This window comes from Gracilinanus agilis, chromosome 1 (genome assembly GCF_016433145.1).
Source record: "Gracilinanus agilis isolate LMUSP501 chromosome 1, AgileGrace, whole genome shotgun sequence".
Classification (NCBI taxonomy): domain Eukaryota; kingdom Metazoa; phylum Chordata; class Mammalia; order Didelphimorphia; family Didelphidae; genus Gracilinanus; species Gracilinanus agilis.
The window spans coordinates 220,941,076-220,959,720 of record NC_058130.1 but is presented as its reverse complement, the minus strand read 5'-3'; the positions used below and the strand labels follow the sequence as shown (position 1 = coordinate 220,959,720).

The window sequence follows — 18,645 nt, the reverse complement described above, 5'->3', positions numbered from 1 at the left end:
TCTCTCTCTCTCTCTCTCTCTCTCTCTCTCTCTCTCTCTCTCTCACACACACACACACACACACACACACACACACACACACACACATTCAATAAACTCTAGTGGCTTCCCATAGCCTCTAAGAGAAAATACAAAATTCTCTGTTTAGCACTCAAAGCCCTTCATAACCTAGCCCCCTGCTACCTTTCCAGTCCCCTTCCACCTTACTCCTTGCAGTCTCTTCCTTCTGGTGACCCTGGCATCCTGGCTGTTCCACAAATAAGACACCCCATCTCTCAGCTCTGGGCATTTTCTCTGGCTGTATCCCATGCTGGGAACAACCTCCCTCCTCTGCTCTGACAACTGACTTCCCTAGCTTTCTTTAAGTACCAACTAAAATCCCATTTTTTACTGAAAGTCTTTTGTTGGAAAACTATTTCTTAATTCTAGTGCCTTCTCTCTGTTATTTCCTATTTATCTTGTATATAGCTAAGGGTTTGTATGTTGTGTCCCCCACTAAAATGTATGTTCCTTGAGGGAAGGGGTTGGCTTTTTTTTTTATTTTATTTTTTTTATTTTAAACCCTTAACGTCTGTGTATTGACTTACAGGTGGAAGAGTGGTAAGGGGTAGGCAGTGGGGGTCAAGTGACTTGCCCAGGGTCACACAGCTAGGAAGTGTCTGAGACCAGATTTGAACCTAGGACTTCCCGTCTCTAGGCCTGGCTCTCAATCCACTGAGCTAAGGGGTTGGCTTTTTTTAAAAACTCTTACTTTCCATCTTAGAATCAATACTGTGTATTGGTTCCAAGGCAAAAGAAAGCAAGGACTAGGCAACGGGGGGGGGGGGGGGGGGAGAGAAGTGACTTGCCCAGGGTCACACAGCTAGGAAGTGTCTGAAGTCAAATTTGAATTCAGGACTTCCCATCTCTAGGCCTGGCTCTCGATCCACTGAGAACAACAGTTCCTGCTATTTATTTGTTATCTATCCCTTTACACTGAGTTTTGTCTCCAGATATGAACCACACTTAAGAGATTTAGCTTTGAACCTATAATGGAATATTCTTTCTCCTCTCCTCCTTTTCTCCCTTCATTTCTTCCCTCCCTCACCCCCATATACAATATCATTTATCAGATCCTATTAATTCTAGCTGCCCCAAAGGACTATCTTTTATCTCTTTTCATATCCCTAGCACTTGGCACAGTGCCTGGCACACAGTAAGTACTTAATAAATGTTTATTGATTTATTTTCTTTGTATCCCCAGTGCCTAGGACAGTGTCTGGAATATAGTAGGTTCATAAATATTCACTTAATTAATTGATGAAGTATAGGATCTATCTCTGTATGGGAATATAGATCTCTGAGGCACAGAGCCTTCTTACAGCAATAAGAGAAACTTATTCTTAAAATTCAGAATATGCATTCAGGGAAACCCAGAGGGAAGCAGATCCAGGTTACTCTTGCTACCCCAGTCGCTGACCTATAACTCTGGAATCTCCCATTAAATATGATTGTAACCCTTTATTGGCAAGGGGGTCAATGGAAGTTTAATTTTTCCCAGCTACAAGGAAGGGCCTGAAGGATCATGGACAGTGGAAATCCAGGAATTTTTGGAATGTGAATCAGGCTCTCACTAAGCCAGCTGTCCGCCAATTTCAAGGGGAAAATATCCTTATACTAACTACCTAAATTGTATATATTCATGAGCAATTGGAAGCTTATCTGGCTTACTGACTCACTTCAGGAGCTCCTACCTGGTTAAATTTGATGCTATATTGGGACCTGTCAGATTCATCCTCTCTCTACTTCATCCTCTTCCTCTTCCGGCAGACTGGTGTTGCTTGCCCTCAGGAGTTCCTGCTGTCTTCAAATCTTGTTTATTTGTTGTCTACCCTTTTTCACTGAGTTTTGTCTCCAGATATGAACCACACTTATGAGATTTAACCATGAACCTATAATGGAACATTCTCTTTCTCCTCTCCTCATCTTTTCCCTCTCTCACCCCCATATGCAATATCAGTTGCCAGATCCTATTAATTCTATCTCAGCACCTCTCAAAAAATTCTTCTCTTTCTCTTCATGCAAATAGCCACTACTCTGATTCAGGCCCTCTTTAGCCTTTTGCCTAAATTAGTCTCCCAAGTTTCTTCTTGCTTCTAGTCTCTTCTTTTCTAATCCTTCATCCACAAAAGTACAGCCTTCTATTATGTTTTTTTAAAAATTTTTTTTAAATTTTTTTCCCGATGGTTACATGATTCTTGTTGTCTCTCTCCTCTCTTCCCTCCCAGAGCTGACAAGCAATTCTACTGAGTTATACATATATTATCACTCACAATCTATTTCCTTATTATTCATTTTTATAATAGAGTAATCTTTTAAAACCAAAACCCCAAGTCATAAATCCATAATAAATAAGTGATAAATCATATGTTTTTTTCTGGATTTCTACTCCCACATTTCTTTTTCTAGATGTGGATGGCATTCTTTCTCACAAGTCCCTCAGATTTGTCATGGATCATTGCATTGCTTTTAGTAGCAAAATCTATTATATCTGATCATCCCACAATGTTTCAGTTACTGTATATCTGTATATAATGTTCTCCTGGTTCTGCTTATTTCACTCTGCATCAGTTCATGGAGGTCATTCTAGTTCTAACAGAAGTCCATTAATTCATCATTCCTTATACCACAATAGTATTCCATCACCATCATATACCACAATTTGTACAGCCAGTCCCCAAACGAGGGACACCCCCTCATTTTCCAATTTTTTGCCACCACAAGAAGTACAACTATAAATCAGAAATAGGTTTTTTTTCGGAACTAGCTTCTTAAAGCACAGGTGTAATCATGTCGCTCCACTATTCAAAAATTTTTCAGTGGCTGGAATATAGTAGGTACTTAATAAATATTCACTTAATTGATTAATTAGTCTCCTGATTGAAAATTAACTGTCTATAGCATAAAAGGCAAATTCTTCAACCTGTCATTTAAGGCCCTTTTTTTAAAACCCTTAACTTCTGTGTATTGGCTCCTAGGTGGAAGAGTGGGCAATTGGGGTCAAGTGACTTGCCCAGGATCACACAGCTGGGAAGTGTCTGAGGCTGGATTTGAACTTAGGACCTCCCATCTCTAGGCCTGACTCTCAATCCACTGAACTACTCAGCTGCCCCTAAGCCCCTTTCTAATCCAGCTCCAGTTCACCTTTCCACAGTCTCATCACTCCCCTTAATGCACTTTGTCCCAGGCAAAATAACAACTCATATTCCTTCTCCTGCTTCCGTGTGCAAAGTGACCCCTTTCTAAAATGCATTCCTTTTTCATTTCTGCCTCTCAGAATTCTTTTCTTCCCTTAAGACTCAGTTTGAGGTGGTACATCAATTGTGAAGTCTTTCCTGATCCCCTTAGATGTTAGTTCTTTCCAGTACCCTAAATTATATTATATTTACTTTCCTTGTTTGTAGTGGACACATTAAATTTTCATTTAATTGAATTGAGCATCAATGTTGGACTTGAAGATAGGAAATCTAAGTTCCTTCTTATTGACTATTTAGCTTAACTTCTTATCCTCAGTTTCTTCATCAGTTAAAAAGGGATAATATTACTTGTCCTAGTGTAAGTGTTAAAATTAATAGTTTGGCTAAATGTATGAAAATTATAAATCTTTTATTTATAAAGTAGAGAAATACAAAAGGGTAGAATAGATATTAACTTATCTAACTAAATATTGTTCCAGTGCTTGGCTCAGCCAGGATTTGTTAACCTTCAATAAGAATTAAACTATCTCCAGAAGACAGGAAGGGAAAACCAGCTATCCACTCGCCCAAGACAATGACTAGAGCTGAAGGTGACTCCTGAGGACTACTTTCTTCTTGGAGTGACTCTCCTCTTGGAGTTCACTCTCTACTAGCCTCCTTCACCAGATCTCCTTCACCAGCCTGCCTTCATGGCTTTTATGGTGATTTCCTGCCTCTGCCCCTTTTCACAAGGGCCAATCGTGGCTTCCAAATTGTCTGAGTTCTCACCTTTGGAATCACACCTTTCTGAGGGTGTGAACTCTTAAGTTCCTGACTTGTTCTCACCTAGCATCAAGTAAGGTGTGAACTCACTAAGTGGTTTTCAAGCTTCTTCCCCCCAGTTCAGTTATTGCCAACAAAAGGGTTAACTAACCAAAGAGAACAAAGGATTCCCTTTTCACAAGTGTGAACTCAAAGAGAACCAAGAATTCCCTTTTACACTAGCTATCTCACAAGATCACTATAAACAAATCTCATTGTGACCTGTAAAATGCTATTTATTTTTTTAAATCACTTATTAATATTCATTTTTAACATGGTTACATGATTCAAGCTCCTACTTTCCCCTTTATAAAATGCTATTTAAAAGTAAACTATTAGGAAAGCAGAAAGGGGAAGTTCATTAGTCCCCCTAACTTAGCCTAAAATAGCACCTAAAGCAGCTTGATAGAATTGAGAAGTAAGGCAAGATCCACAATAATTTTATAAACTGTAAAGTATTATATAAATGTGAGCCATGGAGAATCTAAAGAATCATTTCATCCATGCCCCTGATTCTATACAAGATAGCTCCCCAGCTTAGCCTAAACAGGTTGGGAAGATGGGCAGAAGTCCTCAAATAGTTTATACAAAAGGGATGCCCCTAAATGGCATATTTGAAAATAAGAACAAAGTGTGGGAAAGGGAGTAGATTATTCAGTTGCATCCCAGGGAGGTTTCATCTCTTCATCAGAGACTCCTCAAAGAGCATTCCTAGTAAGTGAACAGTAAATGTAGTGACAGGTAAAAAAAATGATGGAACCAGCAGCCCTGGTTGATGACCTTCCCTGTGGCTCTTTTCTTCCTGCTTCAGCATATTGACCACTACTCAAGGACCAAAGCCATTGCAGACCAGCTGATCCTCACATCCAATGGAACCCCACTACCTGGTATGATGGAGACAAGGCAGTATCTCTGTGGAGTCAGAGAAAGGGAGGCACCAGAGAACTGGGGGTCAGGGGTGAACTTTGCTGTCTCAAAAATGTTCTTGGTTTGTTTTCAACTGATCACAGAATTTCAGCACTGGAAGTGAGCCCCATCTAGGTTCATCTAGTCCAAAACATGTAGCTCCCCCACCCTAAAAAAAAAAGAAAAAAAAAGAATCCCTATGCCAACACCAAGAAAAGGACTCATACAGGTTTTGCTTTTGAAGATTCTTGCCAACTTATAAGGAGGTCCATTCCTTTAATTGTTACTTTTAATTGTTAAAAAGATCTTCCTTTTTTCAAACCTAAATTTAGTTCTTTGTAGCTTCTACCCACTGACTTTCATTCTGCCCTCTGAGCCCAACCACGCAAAATAAATCTAATGTCCCATCCACATGACAGCTACTATATCCCCTCTGAGTCTTCTCTAGGCTTAATATTCCCAGTACTTTTCAAATGACTCTCAGACAGATTGTTCTCAAGGACCATCCTTTTTGCCCTTTGGACACTCTCCAGTCTATCAATGCTCCCCTTCCTAAATTGTGGCGCCTAGAACTAGATTGTTGTTTTGAGGCCGATTTTTGGCTCTAAATGATATATCCTATCTTCACCCCCGTCCTCCAAAAGAAAATCAGCCAGAATATTGGCTGTGACACTGAATATTGTCCTGTGTTGTGTATAGACAATGTGGTAGGCAGTTGTTTCTATTTTCCCCTCTTCCAAACCACAATTCTTATGAAAGAGGAATAAAAATTTCGAGGGTGACACCAGACTCAGGGAATTCCAACTTCACTTCCCAATGAAACAAAGAAGGAATGTTGACTCTTTTTCCAGATGCCAGGGTATTCTTCCACACTGTGTCACAAATCTCATTTAAAAAATCTAACTTTGCATCTGTAGGGTTGCTTTCCTGCTGAAACAAATGTGGCTTCTGGCTCATACCTCCCTCTTCAGTCCAGTAGTTTCTGCAGCAGACACCTGATCCTCCTGCTAAGAATTATTTATCAGAGCATCCCCTGAGTTTTCCATGTTAAGGGGAGTCATGTATACGCTACCAGGCTGTCTGCTTACCTGGGCAGCATGCTCCTTGACAATGAATATAAACTGCAACCTAATCCCTATGCCCAGGTGACCTAGAGTTTAAAATTAGACATGGGCCATTTACAGAAAGGACTCTCTTTACCTAATTGCTAACCAGGGATGCAGGCCCCAGGGGTCACCCAGGATAGTTTCTACCTCTGGTCTTTCCCAGAAGGCACAGCATCTATCAAAGCTTGGCCCTTCCCAGCTCATTTGACACTTAGGGCTCTAGGAAATCTTCCTTGATTGCTTGTGAACACCTATCATTCTAGGACAAGAATTTTTAGGTGGTCACTTAGGTCACTTTCTAAGTGGTCATCTCTGTGAAAGTTTGGACTTATCCCAGGCTTGGTCATTAATCCACTGTGTGACCTTAAATAAGTGACTTCCTCTACCTGGGCTTTATTTGTCTCATCTATAAAAGTGGGAGGGAGCGGTGGAGACTATGGTTGGACTACATGATCTCCAGGGTCCCTTCCAGCTCCAAAATTCAATTTGTTAATAATTCACATGAGTAGATTCAGCTCCAGTGTGGTGGGAGAATATTAGAAGTAGATCCACAGTGATTTTCATTAAGCTCTAAAATATTTTCCTTTCTATGAATATGCTATAAGTAAAACAGTATTTAAGAAGAATCCAGTCCTTTTTAAGTGAAAATGGCAGTGCTAACTCATCACCAGATGTACAGACGCATGCTTAACAGTCATGTCTTTTGTTGTAAAGATGAATTTGCACTCCCTTGTGACAAATAGCATGCATATGTAAGACAGATGGTTGGAGGTACAGGAGGAGGGAGCACTACCTGTGGCTATAATGAAGCTACACAGAAGTAAAGCCCATAACCTTGAACCTCCTTTATGAACATTTGCTTTATCACCTTAGCCTATTGGCCCTGTGACTATTCAAGGAACAATGTAGATCCAAATGGCCTCCTTCCCCATCCCCAACACTCTCAAATGGAGGAACAAGGCAAAGCCATTCATACTCTTTGATGCATTGTACTATATATACAAAAACATGCCACCCTTTTACAAGTCATTTCCATCCAGGGCTAAGCACAGAATGCCTGGATATGATGAACTTGGTCAGTGCACAAATCTTTAAATGGGATGTTTTGATCAGCCCTTTCCCAATGTGACCTTGAATTCCCTCAATCGGTAGGCCATCTGAGCACCCTTTTTTCTGTATCCTAGGTGGAGGGACCTTTCGAACTTGTGTTCTTCGCCCCCCAGGCATCTATGGACCAGAAGAGCAGAGGCACCTTCCTAGAGTGGCGGTAGGTACTCTTATCCTAACAGCTACAATTGAGTCAGAAGGCAAACTCTATATCAAGAATTTTGTTCAAATCAATAAAATTCAACTATCAGTAAGCACCTATTATACATAAAGTACTGGGGATACCAAAAAAAACAACCCCAAAAGTGTCAGTGCCTGCTCTTAAAGAGCTTTCACATTGCAAGGGGGCTGATGATATGCAGGAATAAATTAATGTAATCTTAAAGAGAGAGAAATTAGTGAATAAGCAATTAATGAGTATCCACTAGATACCAAGCATTGAGGATATAAGGAAAGGCAAAAGATAGTGGTCTGGTCTGGAGGCTCTCACAATCAATTTGGGACACTAGAAATTCAGACAATCAGATTTGAACTGAATCTTGAAGGAGTTCAGGGAATCTAAGAGGAGGTGAAGGATCAGAGTATTCTAGTCATGGCAGACAGCCAGGACAATGCATGGAGATGGGTGCTTGAGTGTTATGTTAAAGGAACTGTACCTAGATTAGAATATGGTTGGATCATAGTACAAAAAATGGTGATATCTGCTACTAGGAATATAAAGAAAGGCGAAAGGAGAGAGAAGAAATTTTGGAACAGTTGGTTATAAAGACTAGTAAAGAATAAAAGGAATGTAGAATAAATTAAAGTACAGCAGAATGAGAGGATTAAGAATAAGAGGCCCAGTTGAGATTAGATAACACAAATTTTTAGTAAACAGATGTGTTACTTCTAACTACATTTGGTAATATGTGAGTAAACAGAGAATGGATATAGTAGGACCCACAACAAGCATTCATGAAGTCCCATACCATGTGCCAGGTACTGTGCTAAATTCAATAATTTAATTTTTATTATATTTTTATCAATTACATGTAATAAATTTCCACATAAGTTTTCCGAAGTTATATGATCAAATTTATATCCCTTGCTCCTTTTCCTTCCCCCTCCCAGTGCTAGCAGACAATTCAATTTGAGTTATACATGTATTATCATGCAAAGCATATTTCCATATTGTTTATCATTGTAAGTGAATAATCTTATAAAGCCAAAACCCCAAAGCATAATCCCAAATAAACAATTGAAAAATCATATGTTTTCATCTGTATTCTGACTCCAACAGTTCTTTCTCTGTTCTCCCTTAGAATTGTCCTGGAACATTGTATTGCCAATAATAGCTAAGTCTATCACAGTTGATCATTCCACAATATTGCTGTTACTGTGTACAATGGTTTCCTGGTTCTGCTTGTTTTACTCTGCATCAGTTCACATAGGTCTTTCCAGCTCTTTCTGAAATCATCTTGTTCATCATTCCTTACAGAACAATAGTATTCCATCACCATAATATACCACAACTTGTTCAATTGTTCCCCAATCGATGGACATCTCTTTAATTTCCAATTCTTTGCTGCCACAAAAAGAGCAGCTATAAAGTATTTTTGTATAAATAGGTCCTTTCCCCTTTAATTTTTTGAAAAGGCAAAATCAGTCCATACCCTTAAGGAACTCACAACCTAATGGAGGAAACAACCTACAAACAAATATGAACAAGATAGACATAGGATAAACTAGAGGTGCTTCCAGAGGAAAGACATTAACATTAAGATGAACTGAGAAAGACTTCTTGAAGAAGATGGGATTTTAGCTGAATCTTGAAGGAAGCCAAAAGGTAGAGGGAATGAGAGGAGTTCCAGGCATGAGGGAAAACCTGGGAAAATGTCTTATTGGAGGACAAGACAGCAACCTGTAACTGGAGGAGAGGGAATAATTTCCTCAGCAGGACCTAAGAGTTCTCTACCTCTTCAATTCCAAGCTGCCCAAACATTTCAGGAGTCAAATCTGTGTTTTCCCCTCTCACTCCCAGAGCAGCATCAGGAAGAGACTGTTCACCTTCAAATTTGGGGATCCCAGAACACGGATGAACTGGGTCCATGTTCAGAACCTGGTCCAGGCACACCTTCTGGCTGCAGAGGCACTCACTGCAAACAAAAATTACATTGCGGTAAGTTCTAGATCCCTTCCTCTGCTATGTCTCTGGGTGGCTAGCTACCTGAGAAAGGAGAAACCCCCTATCAGCTATGGGAAAGGGGATGCTGTCAAGTAAAGATTCAGGAAGGAAATGGCACTCCCATCTCCCCTTTGCCTCATGCTTCCAGATGCAGTTCAGACATCACCTTCCTGTTCTACTTCCAACCAGCCCCTCACCAACTATTAGTCTCTTCTCTCCCATTACCTTATATTTAACTACTTTGTATGTAAATATATGTGTGTGTTTGTGTGGGCATTTATTAAGTCTAGACTTACATTATATGCATTTTAATATGTCCTATATCTGTACAATAGGGGAGAATAACAGCACTTCACAAGATTGTTGTGAGGATGAAATGAGGTGATATTTGTAAAGCCCTTTAGCACAGTGTCAGGCACATATTATTAGACATTTGATAAATACTTAGTCCCCTTCCTTCCCCTTTCCAGCAGAATTTAAGTTTTTTCAGTAGAAAGCTTATTCAAAAAACAGTAAACATGTTGGTTTGGAGTGGAAGGTTTGTCTAGGGGGCCAACAGGATATTATAGCTACTTAAGTATTTAATATAAATACACATTTTCTCAGTAGCTTCAGAATATTATTCAAGTGATTCGTTAGGAAAAATATTGAAATCCATATCCATAAAACTGCATAATGACATCATAAATATTTTTATTATAAAAAGGTATAAGTTCTTTATAAGTAAAAATCATTTTATTTTTTTCTACTTGTATCCCAGTTCCTAGTGTATTGCCTAGAACATAGTAGATGCTTAATAAATATCGTGATCCATTCATTGACTTCAGTTGTGCCTGGAAAGAAAAGAGAGAGGGATTAGGAGGTCGCCAGTGATTTTCAGGGCAGCTAGATGTCACAGTAGATAAGAGTGCCAGGGACAGTCAGGAAGACCTAAGTTGGAATCCAGCTTTGGACACTTAGTAGCTATGTGACCCTAGCCAAGTCGTTTAACTCTGTTTGCCTCTGTTTCTTCATCTGTAAAATAAGGTGGAGAAAAAAATGGCAAACTACTCTAGTATCTTCACTAAGAAAACCCAAAATGGGGTCACAAAGAGTCAGAAATGACTGAACAACAAGAACAATGAATTTAGAGCACCTTCACTAGATACAATGACAAACTGTTAGAAGTGGAGGGAACCTTAGAAATCAACTTGTCTAACTTCCCCCCCACTCCTGAATGTATAAGAAAGCATTTATTAAGTACTTATTGTGTACCAAGGCTAAGTACACACAGATACAAAAGTAAAGACAGTCCCTGTCCTCAAGGACCTTAGGTTCTAATGAGAAGAGCTAACACACAGAAGACATGGTAGCTCGTGCAAGGATGTTTGGGTCTTGGAAAATCATAAGAATTTTGAGCAGAGCCATGAGGCAACTGACTGACATTTCCTGAAACAATGGAAAGGTTGATATAACTACCTGTTTCCAGAGCAAGAGTGGAAGGGCATGAGGAGTGTGGCAGAAAGATGATTGAGGTGAAACATGGCAAAGTGGAAGGGGAGAGGCCTGGGGTCAGCTAGATATAGTGAGCTCTCACCCATCAGTATGCCAGTTTTACAGATAAAGAAACTAAGATGCCCCAAAGTGAGGCCACTAGCCCAAGATTATAAAGCTGATTAACGGTGAACCAGCACTAGAATCCAGCTCTCCCAACTTTCTATGCAGTTACTCTTTCCACTACAGCAACTAAATCAATAGAATTGGGCCAGAGAGAAGATATATGATAAGCCCTTATTTAGTCATAAGTTGTATAAACTTGAGTGCTGAGTTTTATTGAATATAAAAGCTTTGGCCTTGAGTCTTTCATACATCCTCCACTCAAAGCAGAGAGAGAAATTAAAAGAGGTATCATATACTAAAAAATTGTTCCACCTCACCCAGAAAGGCAGAACAATCCAACCTATTCAATCAACCAACCAATCGATGAGCAAACATTTAATAAGCATCTACTATTCCAGGCACTAGGTTAAGCACTGAAGATAAAAATACAAATAATGAAAAATTCCTCTCTCAAAGAGTTTTTATTAAAAAAAAAAAAAGGAGACAGGCATATAGAAAGATAAAGCCATAAATGATATAGATGTGTTTGTAGGTGTAGATGTAGAGAGTCATATACATATATGTAGGTGTGGATGTAGATATAGACAGATATGGATTTGGATATGGAAGTGGATGTGGATCTAGAGATAGGTATATGTATAGAGATGGGTAGGATCGCTAAGTGGCACAGTAGATAGAGTTCAAATCCAGCCTCAGACACTTACTAGCTGTATAAACCTGTGCAAATCACTTAACTGTTTTCCTAAATTTCCTCATTTATAAAATAAGCTGGAGAAGGAAATGGCAAACCACTCCAGTATATTTGTCAAGAAAACCCCACAAGGGGCCACAAAGGGTCAGACCCAACTGAAACAACTCAACAACAAAAAGCCACATTCCTCCCCTAAACCTGGAGTCTACTCTCCCACAAAGATACAAAACACAGGTGAAAAAGATGGGCACAACTTAAATGTAATAGAAATGTGGCACATTAGGAGGGAATACTTGGTCTAAGCATCCCAGGACTCTGGTTGCACAGGCTTTCATGTCCTCTCTCTCCATAAGTTTGCCTTACATCATTTTGCCCTGGACACAGAATCTCTGCTGGACAGGTTGCTTAGCTAGGGCCCCACGGTCCACTTCTCTCCAAAATGTATCATTCAGTTGTCACAGCTCCCTTTTCTGCTGCCAGAGGTCAAACTCCTAGAAACTACTTTCTCCCTCCAGTGACTGCTTCTCTATATCTGTGTCTGTCTGGAAAGAAATTCTCCAGTGATGGGTGGGTAGAGAGGGGTAGAGGGCAGAGGTAGGAGGGGAAGAAATCTCCATCCCAAGAGTAATTTCCTTTTCAGAGTCTGATTCCTTTTCTATTTCTTTCTCTTGGCAAGCAATGGCGACAGAGCTGATAACTTGGCCTTTTACTGGCCTTCAGAGGCATGGTCATTTTCTCCTGTGGTAGAAGAGTGTTACATACTTTGTACAGGGATAAACAGGAAAACACTTTGATAACACATTTATATTAACTCATTATCTCAGTTACTTATTCTTTGCTTCCTAAGATTACTTTAACTATGGGGGAGGGAGGGAGGAAAAAATCCTTATATATAATCAATTAATTGATAAGCATTAAGCACCTACTAAGTGCCAGACCCTATTCTAAATACTGGGGATACAAAAAGAGGCAAAAGATAGTCCCTGTCCTAAAGGAGCTCATGATCTACTGGGAGAGACAACACAGCAAACAAATATACGCAAAGCAACCTCTATTCAGAACAAATCAAGAAGGCCCTAGAATGAAGAGGGTTGGGAGATACCTTCATGTAGGCAGCCTTCTATAAAATAAAAATAAAGAGAATAAATACAAGATGTACAAAGAAGGAAGGGAGGATATTTGCTTGCTGTTGGCACAGAGATGAGGAATCAGGAAATGTAGGAGATGATATTTAAGCTTCAAATTTGATGAGGAAGAGGTGAGGAGGGAATTCCCTAATGGCTGGTACAAAAGCAAAGGGATGGCAGGTGGGACTCCATGTTTAAGAGAGAGAAGACCAGTTGGGTGAGATTCAATAGTGTGGGAGGCAGGCCATAAGCATTAAGACTGAAAGATAGATTGAGAGCAAGTTAGGAAGGGTTTTTAAATCTAACCAGAGGACTTTATATTTGATCCTAGGTGAGTCAGTGGATAGAGCACTGGGCCTGGAATCAGGAAGACCTAAGTTCAAATCTGGACTCAGTGCTTATTAGCTGTGTGACCCTGGGCAATCATTTAAGAAGGAAATGGTAAACCATTCCAGTATCTTTGCCAATAAAACCCCATGGTGTGCTATGGTCCCCAGGGTCACAAAGAGTCAAACTCGACTGAACAACAAAAACAAGAGGGAATAGGGAACCCCTGGAGTTGAGTAAGGGAGTGATGTGTGGCATATGCCCTTAAAGACAATCATTTTGTGAGGGATGAGCTGGGGTGGGGAAGGATTTGAGGCAAGGAGACCATTGGGGAATGCTATTGCTATGATCTAAAAGAGAAGTGATGACAGCTTGAACTAAGGTAATAGCTTTCCTACAAAATTCACAAAAGCATTTCTCTCATCACCCTGGCTTGAAGTAGTATTATTCATTTCCAGTATATTCAGTGAGCCATTAAAGAAAAAATGCCTGACTCAGAACAGGTCTAGTTGGGTGTTTGAATCAGCTGATGTGAATTGAAAATGGAGCTGCTGTCAGTGTGCTCCTGACTGGTCTCTCTTCTACTTCTCCCTCAGAGTGGCCAAGCATACTACATTAATGATGGAGAGAGTGTCAACCTCTTTGAGTGGATGTCCCCTCTGGTAGGTACCATAATATGCCCATAAACACTCCAGGGCTGTGTTGGCGAACCTATGGCACACGTGCCAGAAGGAGCTGCTCCTCTCCCCCTCTTCACGGCACACCTGAGGACATTTCTCTCATCACCTGCCCCTCTGCCCAGCAGTCCAATGGGAGTGCTTCCTCCCTCCCCGACTAGGGTAAGGGGGCCGCTCATATGCGGTGTGAGGGTGTAGTTTGGACATTTGGTCTCCAAAAGGTTCTCTATCACTGCCCTAGGGTGTGGGAATGAAATATTCCAACCCCCATCCCTAAGGTTTATATTGACATTGGGGCTATCTATGTTACTAGGTGGTCCCTGGGTTGCCCTAAAAAAAAAAATTAAAAAAAAGTATTTAACCACAACCCATAGGAATCTGTTTTCTATCTGCATCTCTCTAGCATCTCCCCAAGAAGAAACTGGCCCAGAAGTAAAATGTGATCTTTTTATGTAAAATTAAGAGCCTAAAGAAGACTTTCTTGATTTATTCAAACATACACCTCTTCTCTTCCCAACCCTGAATTCCAATTTATCTACTTTTTTTTCTACATGTTCCAGTGTCATTGTAAGCCAAAAACAGAAGCCATGTGGAAAACAGATGTTCACACCCAACTTTAGAAATTATATTTTTCTCCCAATTATGTTACCATGCCTCCACAAAAGTCCCCCAAAGTATTAAAGCATTTCATAATGGCAGAATTATCACAAAAGTAAAGACTTCACATCATGATCCATGGGACACAATACTGACCAATGAAAAGGGCATTGGGCCTAGAGTTAGGACCTGGGTTCATATCCCACAGCTGATACTACCTCAACCCTACAATGATAAGATTGGACTAGCAAGTTTTAAGCTCTCTTCTAGTTCTACACCTATGAGACTAAGACTTATTAACATCTTACAATTATTATGATCCAAACCAATTCTATAAGATTCTGATTATCCTAAGGAAATGAATTTCTAGTTGCCCTTCCTAGACCAAAACATGTGTTCAGCACCTTAGTATCAAGACTTCTGGGATGGCCACAGGGCTTTAAACTAGGGGAAACCCAAGGAGTCCAGGGTCTGGGACATGTCCTATATTTTTTTAATTAAATTTACTTCTTTTTTTCATTTACCTGCCTTCTCCCAAACCCGCCTTTCCCTCTCCATTGAAAAAGAAAGAAAAACCAAACTCTTGAAACAAATAAAGAAGGTGGTATAGTGAAACAAATCAATATCTTCACACTGGCCAAATCCCAAAAAATATGTGTCCCAATCTTCCCTGTCAAGAAGGGGTAGCATGTTTCATCATGAGTCCTCTGGAATCATGGTTGGCTAATCAGAATTCTCAAATCTTTCAAAGTTATTTGTCTTTACAATATTGCTGTTATTGTATAAATTATTCTTCTATTTCCACTCACTTCACTATGCATCAATTCACTGAAGTCTTCTCAGTTTTCTCTGAATCTGTCCCATAATATGCCATCATATTCATATATGTTAACATATTGTATTGTATTTGTATTCTTGCATCCCATTTCCAAACTGATAGTTTTACACACACACACACACACACACACACACACACACACACACACACACACAGAGTTTCTAATTCTGTCACCACAGAAAGAGCTGTTATAAATATTTTTCTATCTTTATGTCCTTTCCCTCTCTCTTTGATCTCTGAGATATTACCCTAAGAGTGGAATCACTGGACCAAAGGGTATGCATAGCTTAGTAACTTTGGAAGCAAAATTCCAAATTATTTTCCAGTATGGTTGGACCATTATAGTAGTTCTTTTTGTAGTGGCAAAGAATTGGAAATTGAGTGGATGTCCATTGATTGGGAATGGCTGAAAGAATTGTGATGCGTATTGGTGATGGAATACTACTGTGCTATAAGAAATTATAAGCAAGATAATTTAGAAAAAGCTGGGAAGATCAGCAGGAATTGATGTAGAGCGAAATAAGCAAAACTGGGAGAATATTGTACACAGTAACAGCAATATTGTACAATGATAAGCTGTGAAAATTTGGCTACTCTCAACAATGCAATGATCTGGGATAATCCTGAAAGACTTACAATGGGGAATCCAGAGAAAAAGCTGTTGGAGTCATCTTTCACATCCATGTATTTATGGTTTTTTTTTTCGGAGTATTGGTTATGTATGAGTTTGCTCTTTCAACAATTACCAATATGGAAGTGTGTTTTGCATGATAATAAAAATAAAAAAAATTTAAAAAGAAACAGAATGATTGGAAGTGCAGGAAATGCCCTTTAAGTAGCTTGGAGAAGGAGAAAGAGGGAGGAGGATCTGGGCTTTGACTGTCACTGCCCCCCTCCCCAAAGCAACTCCTTTTCCGAAGCTCTGCAAGGCCCTGAGCTCACTTTGCCCCTTTCCCATTTCCCTACAGTTTGATAAGATGGGATACAGCCGGCCATGGATCCAGATTCCTACTTCCTTGGCTTACCTGTCAGGTAAATGGCAGAGTCTGGGTGGGAAGGAAGAAGAAAAAGAGAGGGGGGAAAGGTGGGTTAACATGGTGGGAATGAAGGGAACATCTACAAGATTGTATAACCGTATAATGATTTTTTATTTTTAATTCTCATATCTAAGACTGTGGGTGCTTCCCATATAGGTCCTTATCAATCTCTTATATTTGCATCTACAGTTCTTTTTAAAATTAATTTTTATTGATCACTTTTGCATTTATATCACTTCCATTTCCAAATTATCCAGCAAGCCAATCCAAGTTGTCTTTGTAACAAAGAATAAAAAAGAAAGAAAAAGATTTAGCAAAACTAACTGTCACATCAAATTGAACAATCTATGCAGTGTTCTGTTCAATATATGCACCTCTGCAAAGAAAGGAGAGAGGTACATTTTTTCATTTCTTCTTCAGGACCAAGCTTCCAATTAGAAGTCTGCTTTATTTTTTTAATGGTGGGGGTTAATTTTTATTTTGTTTTTTTAAATATGGGACATTCCATGACTTCGCATGTTGTCCTTGGTCAGAAGCCATGCTAATCTTTGCCATTCCATTCTAATTTTGTCTATTGCTACCAATATAAACAGCCAACCACAGTGTGAACAGAGATTTCTACATGACTGTGGAAGAAACTGGCAACTTGAAGCTTCCTTCTATCTCCACCCTCCTCTCCACCAGCACATGCCTCTTATCCTTCTTTCCCCACCCCCCAGGACTGTTACAAGTCCAAAAGCCAGGCAACTTTATTCAGCAGAAACAAGAGATTATAGAGAGATCAGGATCAGATGGAGTTATGGTCATCCTTTTAGATGGATTTAGAGTAGGCATATGTCTCACTTAGCTATGTTATCAAACTGTCAAATAATATAAAATAAATATATTTATATTAATAACATAAGTTTATCATGTAAATAAGACATATTTCTATTTATAATATAAATGACATATTTATATTTATAATATAAATTCCTATTATAAATAATATATAATATAACTTTCTCATATAAATATGATATACTTATAAATTTCTAATATAAACATGATATATTTCTATTTATAATATAAACTCCTGGGAACAGCTGGGTAGCTCAGTGGATTGAGAGCCAGGCCTAAAGATGGGAGGTCCTAGGTTCAAATCTGGCCTCAGACACTTCCCAGCTGTGTGACCTTGGGCAAGTCACTTAACCCCCATTGCCTAGCTCTTACCACTCTTCTGCCTTGGAGCCAATATTCAATATTGACTCCAAGACGGAAGGTAAGGGTTTAAAATTAATTAAAATAATAAAATAATAATATAAACTAATATAAATGATATATTTCTATTTATAATATAGCTTTCTAATATAAATGATATACTTATTATAACTTTCTAATATAAATATGATATATTTATAATATAAATTTCTAGTACAAAGATGATATTTATATATAATATACATTTATAATATTAATTTTTAAAAATCATTTCCTATTTTAAATGTACTATGAGGTGGGTGGCTCAGTGGATTGAGAGCCTGGCCTAGAGACAGGAGGTCCTAGATTCAAATCTGGCCTTAGACACTTCCTAGCTGTGTGACCCTGGGCAAGTCCCCTAACCCCCATTACCTATCCCTTTACCACTCTTCTGCTTTGGAACCAATACACAGTATTGATTCTAAGATGGAAGGTGAGGGTTTAATAAATAAATAAATGCACTCTGGAATATTCTTTTATAAAAGGAAAGAGTATTTTATAAAGCAAGTCATTACTTCAGTTGATCTGTTTTATAAATATTGGCCTTTCTTAAAGCAGAGTATGCCCAGCTGTGATGTTTAATCACCTCCTGTCCCTTATGTCTCTTGCACAGCTTCAGGAATGGAGTATCTCCACCTGGCCCTGAAACCCATTTGTGATTTCCCACCTCTGCTGACCCGAAGTGAGGTAACAAAGCTGAACTTGTCTTGAAGCTCCCGGTTGCTGATTTCTCCCCCTTCTTCCCTTCCCTACCCTCTTCTCTCCTCTCCTGTGCTCCTCAGACCTTCGTCCCTGAGGCTCTCTTCCTGGAGGGGCTCCTGGGCGCATTATCTGAGACGGTGCCAGCTCAGGGTCATGATTACACCAAGGAGAGTTGGGTGGCATCTCTTCTAATTGTTCCTAGTTTAGGTTGGTCAGTCTTATTCTTTAAATTTCATTTTGTCTTCATTGATGTCTTTGGTTTTTACTTCTTGTTCATTTCGGAATATATTCCTTCCTACTCCCCTATTTAATGAGCCATGTATTGTAACAAAGATTAAAGAAGGAAAGAGCAAAGAGAGCAGTTCAACAAAATTCACTAGTAACTCAGCCACGTCTGACAGCATAGGTAATTTTTCACAAATGAGTTGATCCTTTAGGAAGGGCCTCCCACTCTGTCCTATCTTATCTCTAGACAAACCTGTCTACTCTTA

At 39.3% G+C, this 18,645-nt stretch overlaps 1 protein-coding gene across 1 annotated transcript in view; it reads left to right on the top strand.

Annotated features, from left to right (window-relative positions):
- Positions 1-18,645, top strand: part of SDR42E2 (short chain dehydrogenase/reductase family 42E, member 2) — a 31,129-nt gene that overhangs the window by 5,915 nt on the left and 6,569 nt on the right. The window contains exons 5-10 of the mRNA XM_044679011.1: positions 4,849-4,924; positions 7,234-7,316; positions 9,177-9,314; positions 13,661-13,726; positions 16,145-16,208; positions 18,066-18,139. Of these exons, the coding sequence (XP_044534946.1) occupies positions 4,849-4,924; positions 7,234-7,316; positions 9,177-9,314; positions 13,661-13,726; positions 16,145-16,208; positions 18,066-18,139 (501 nt within the window). The remainder of the gene's footprint in view (positions 1-4,848; positions 4,925-7,233; positions 7,317-9,176; positions 9,315-13,660; positions 13,727-16,144; positions 16,209-18,065; positions 18,140-18,645) is intronic.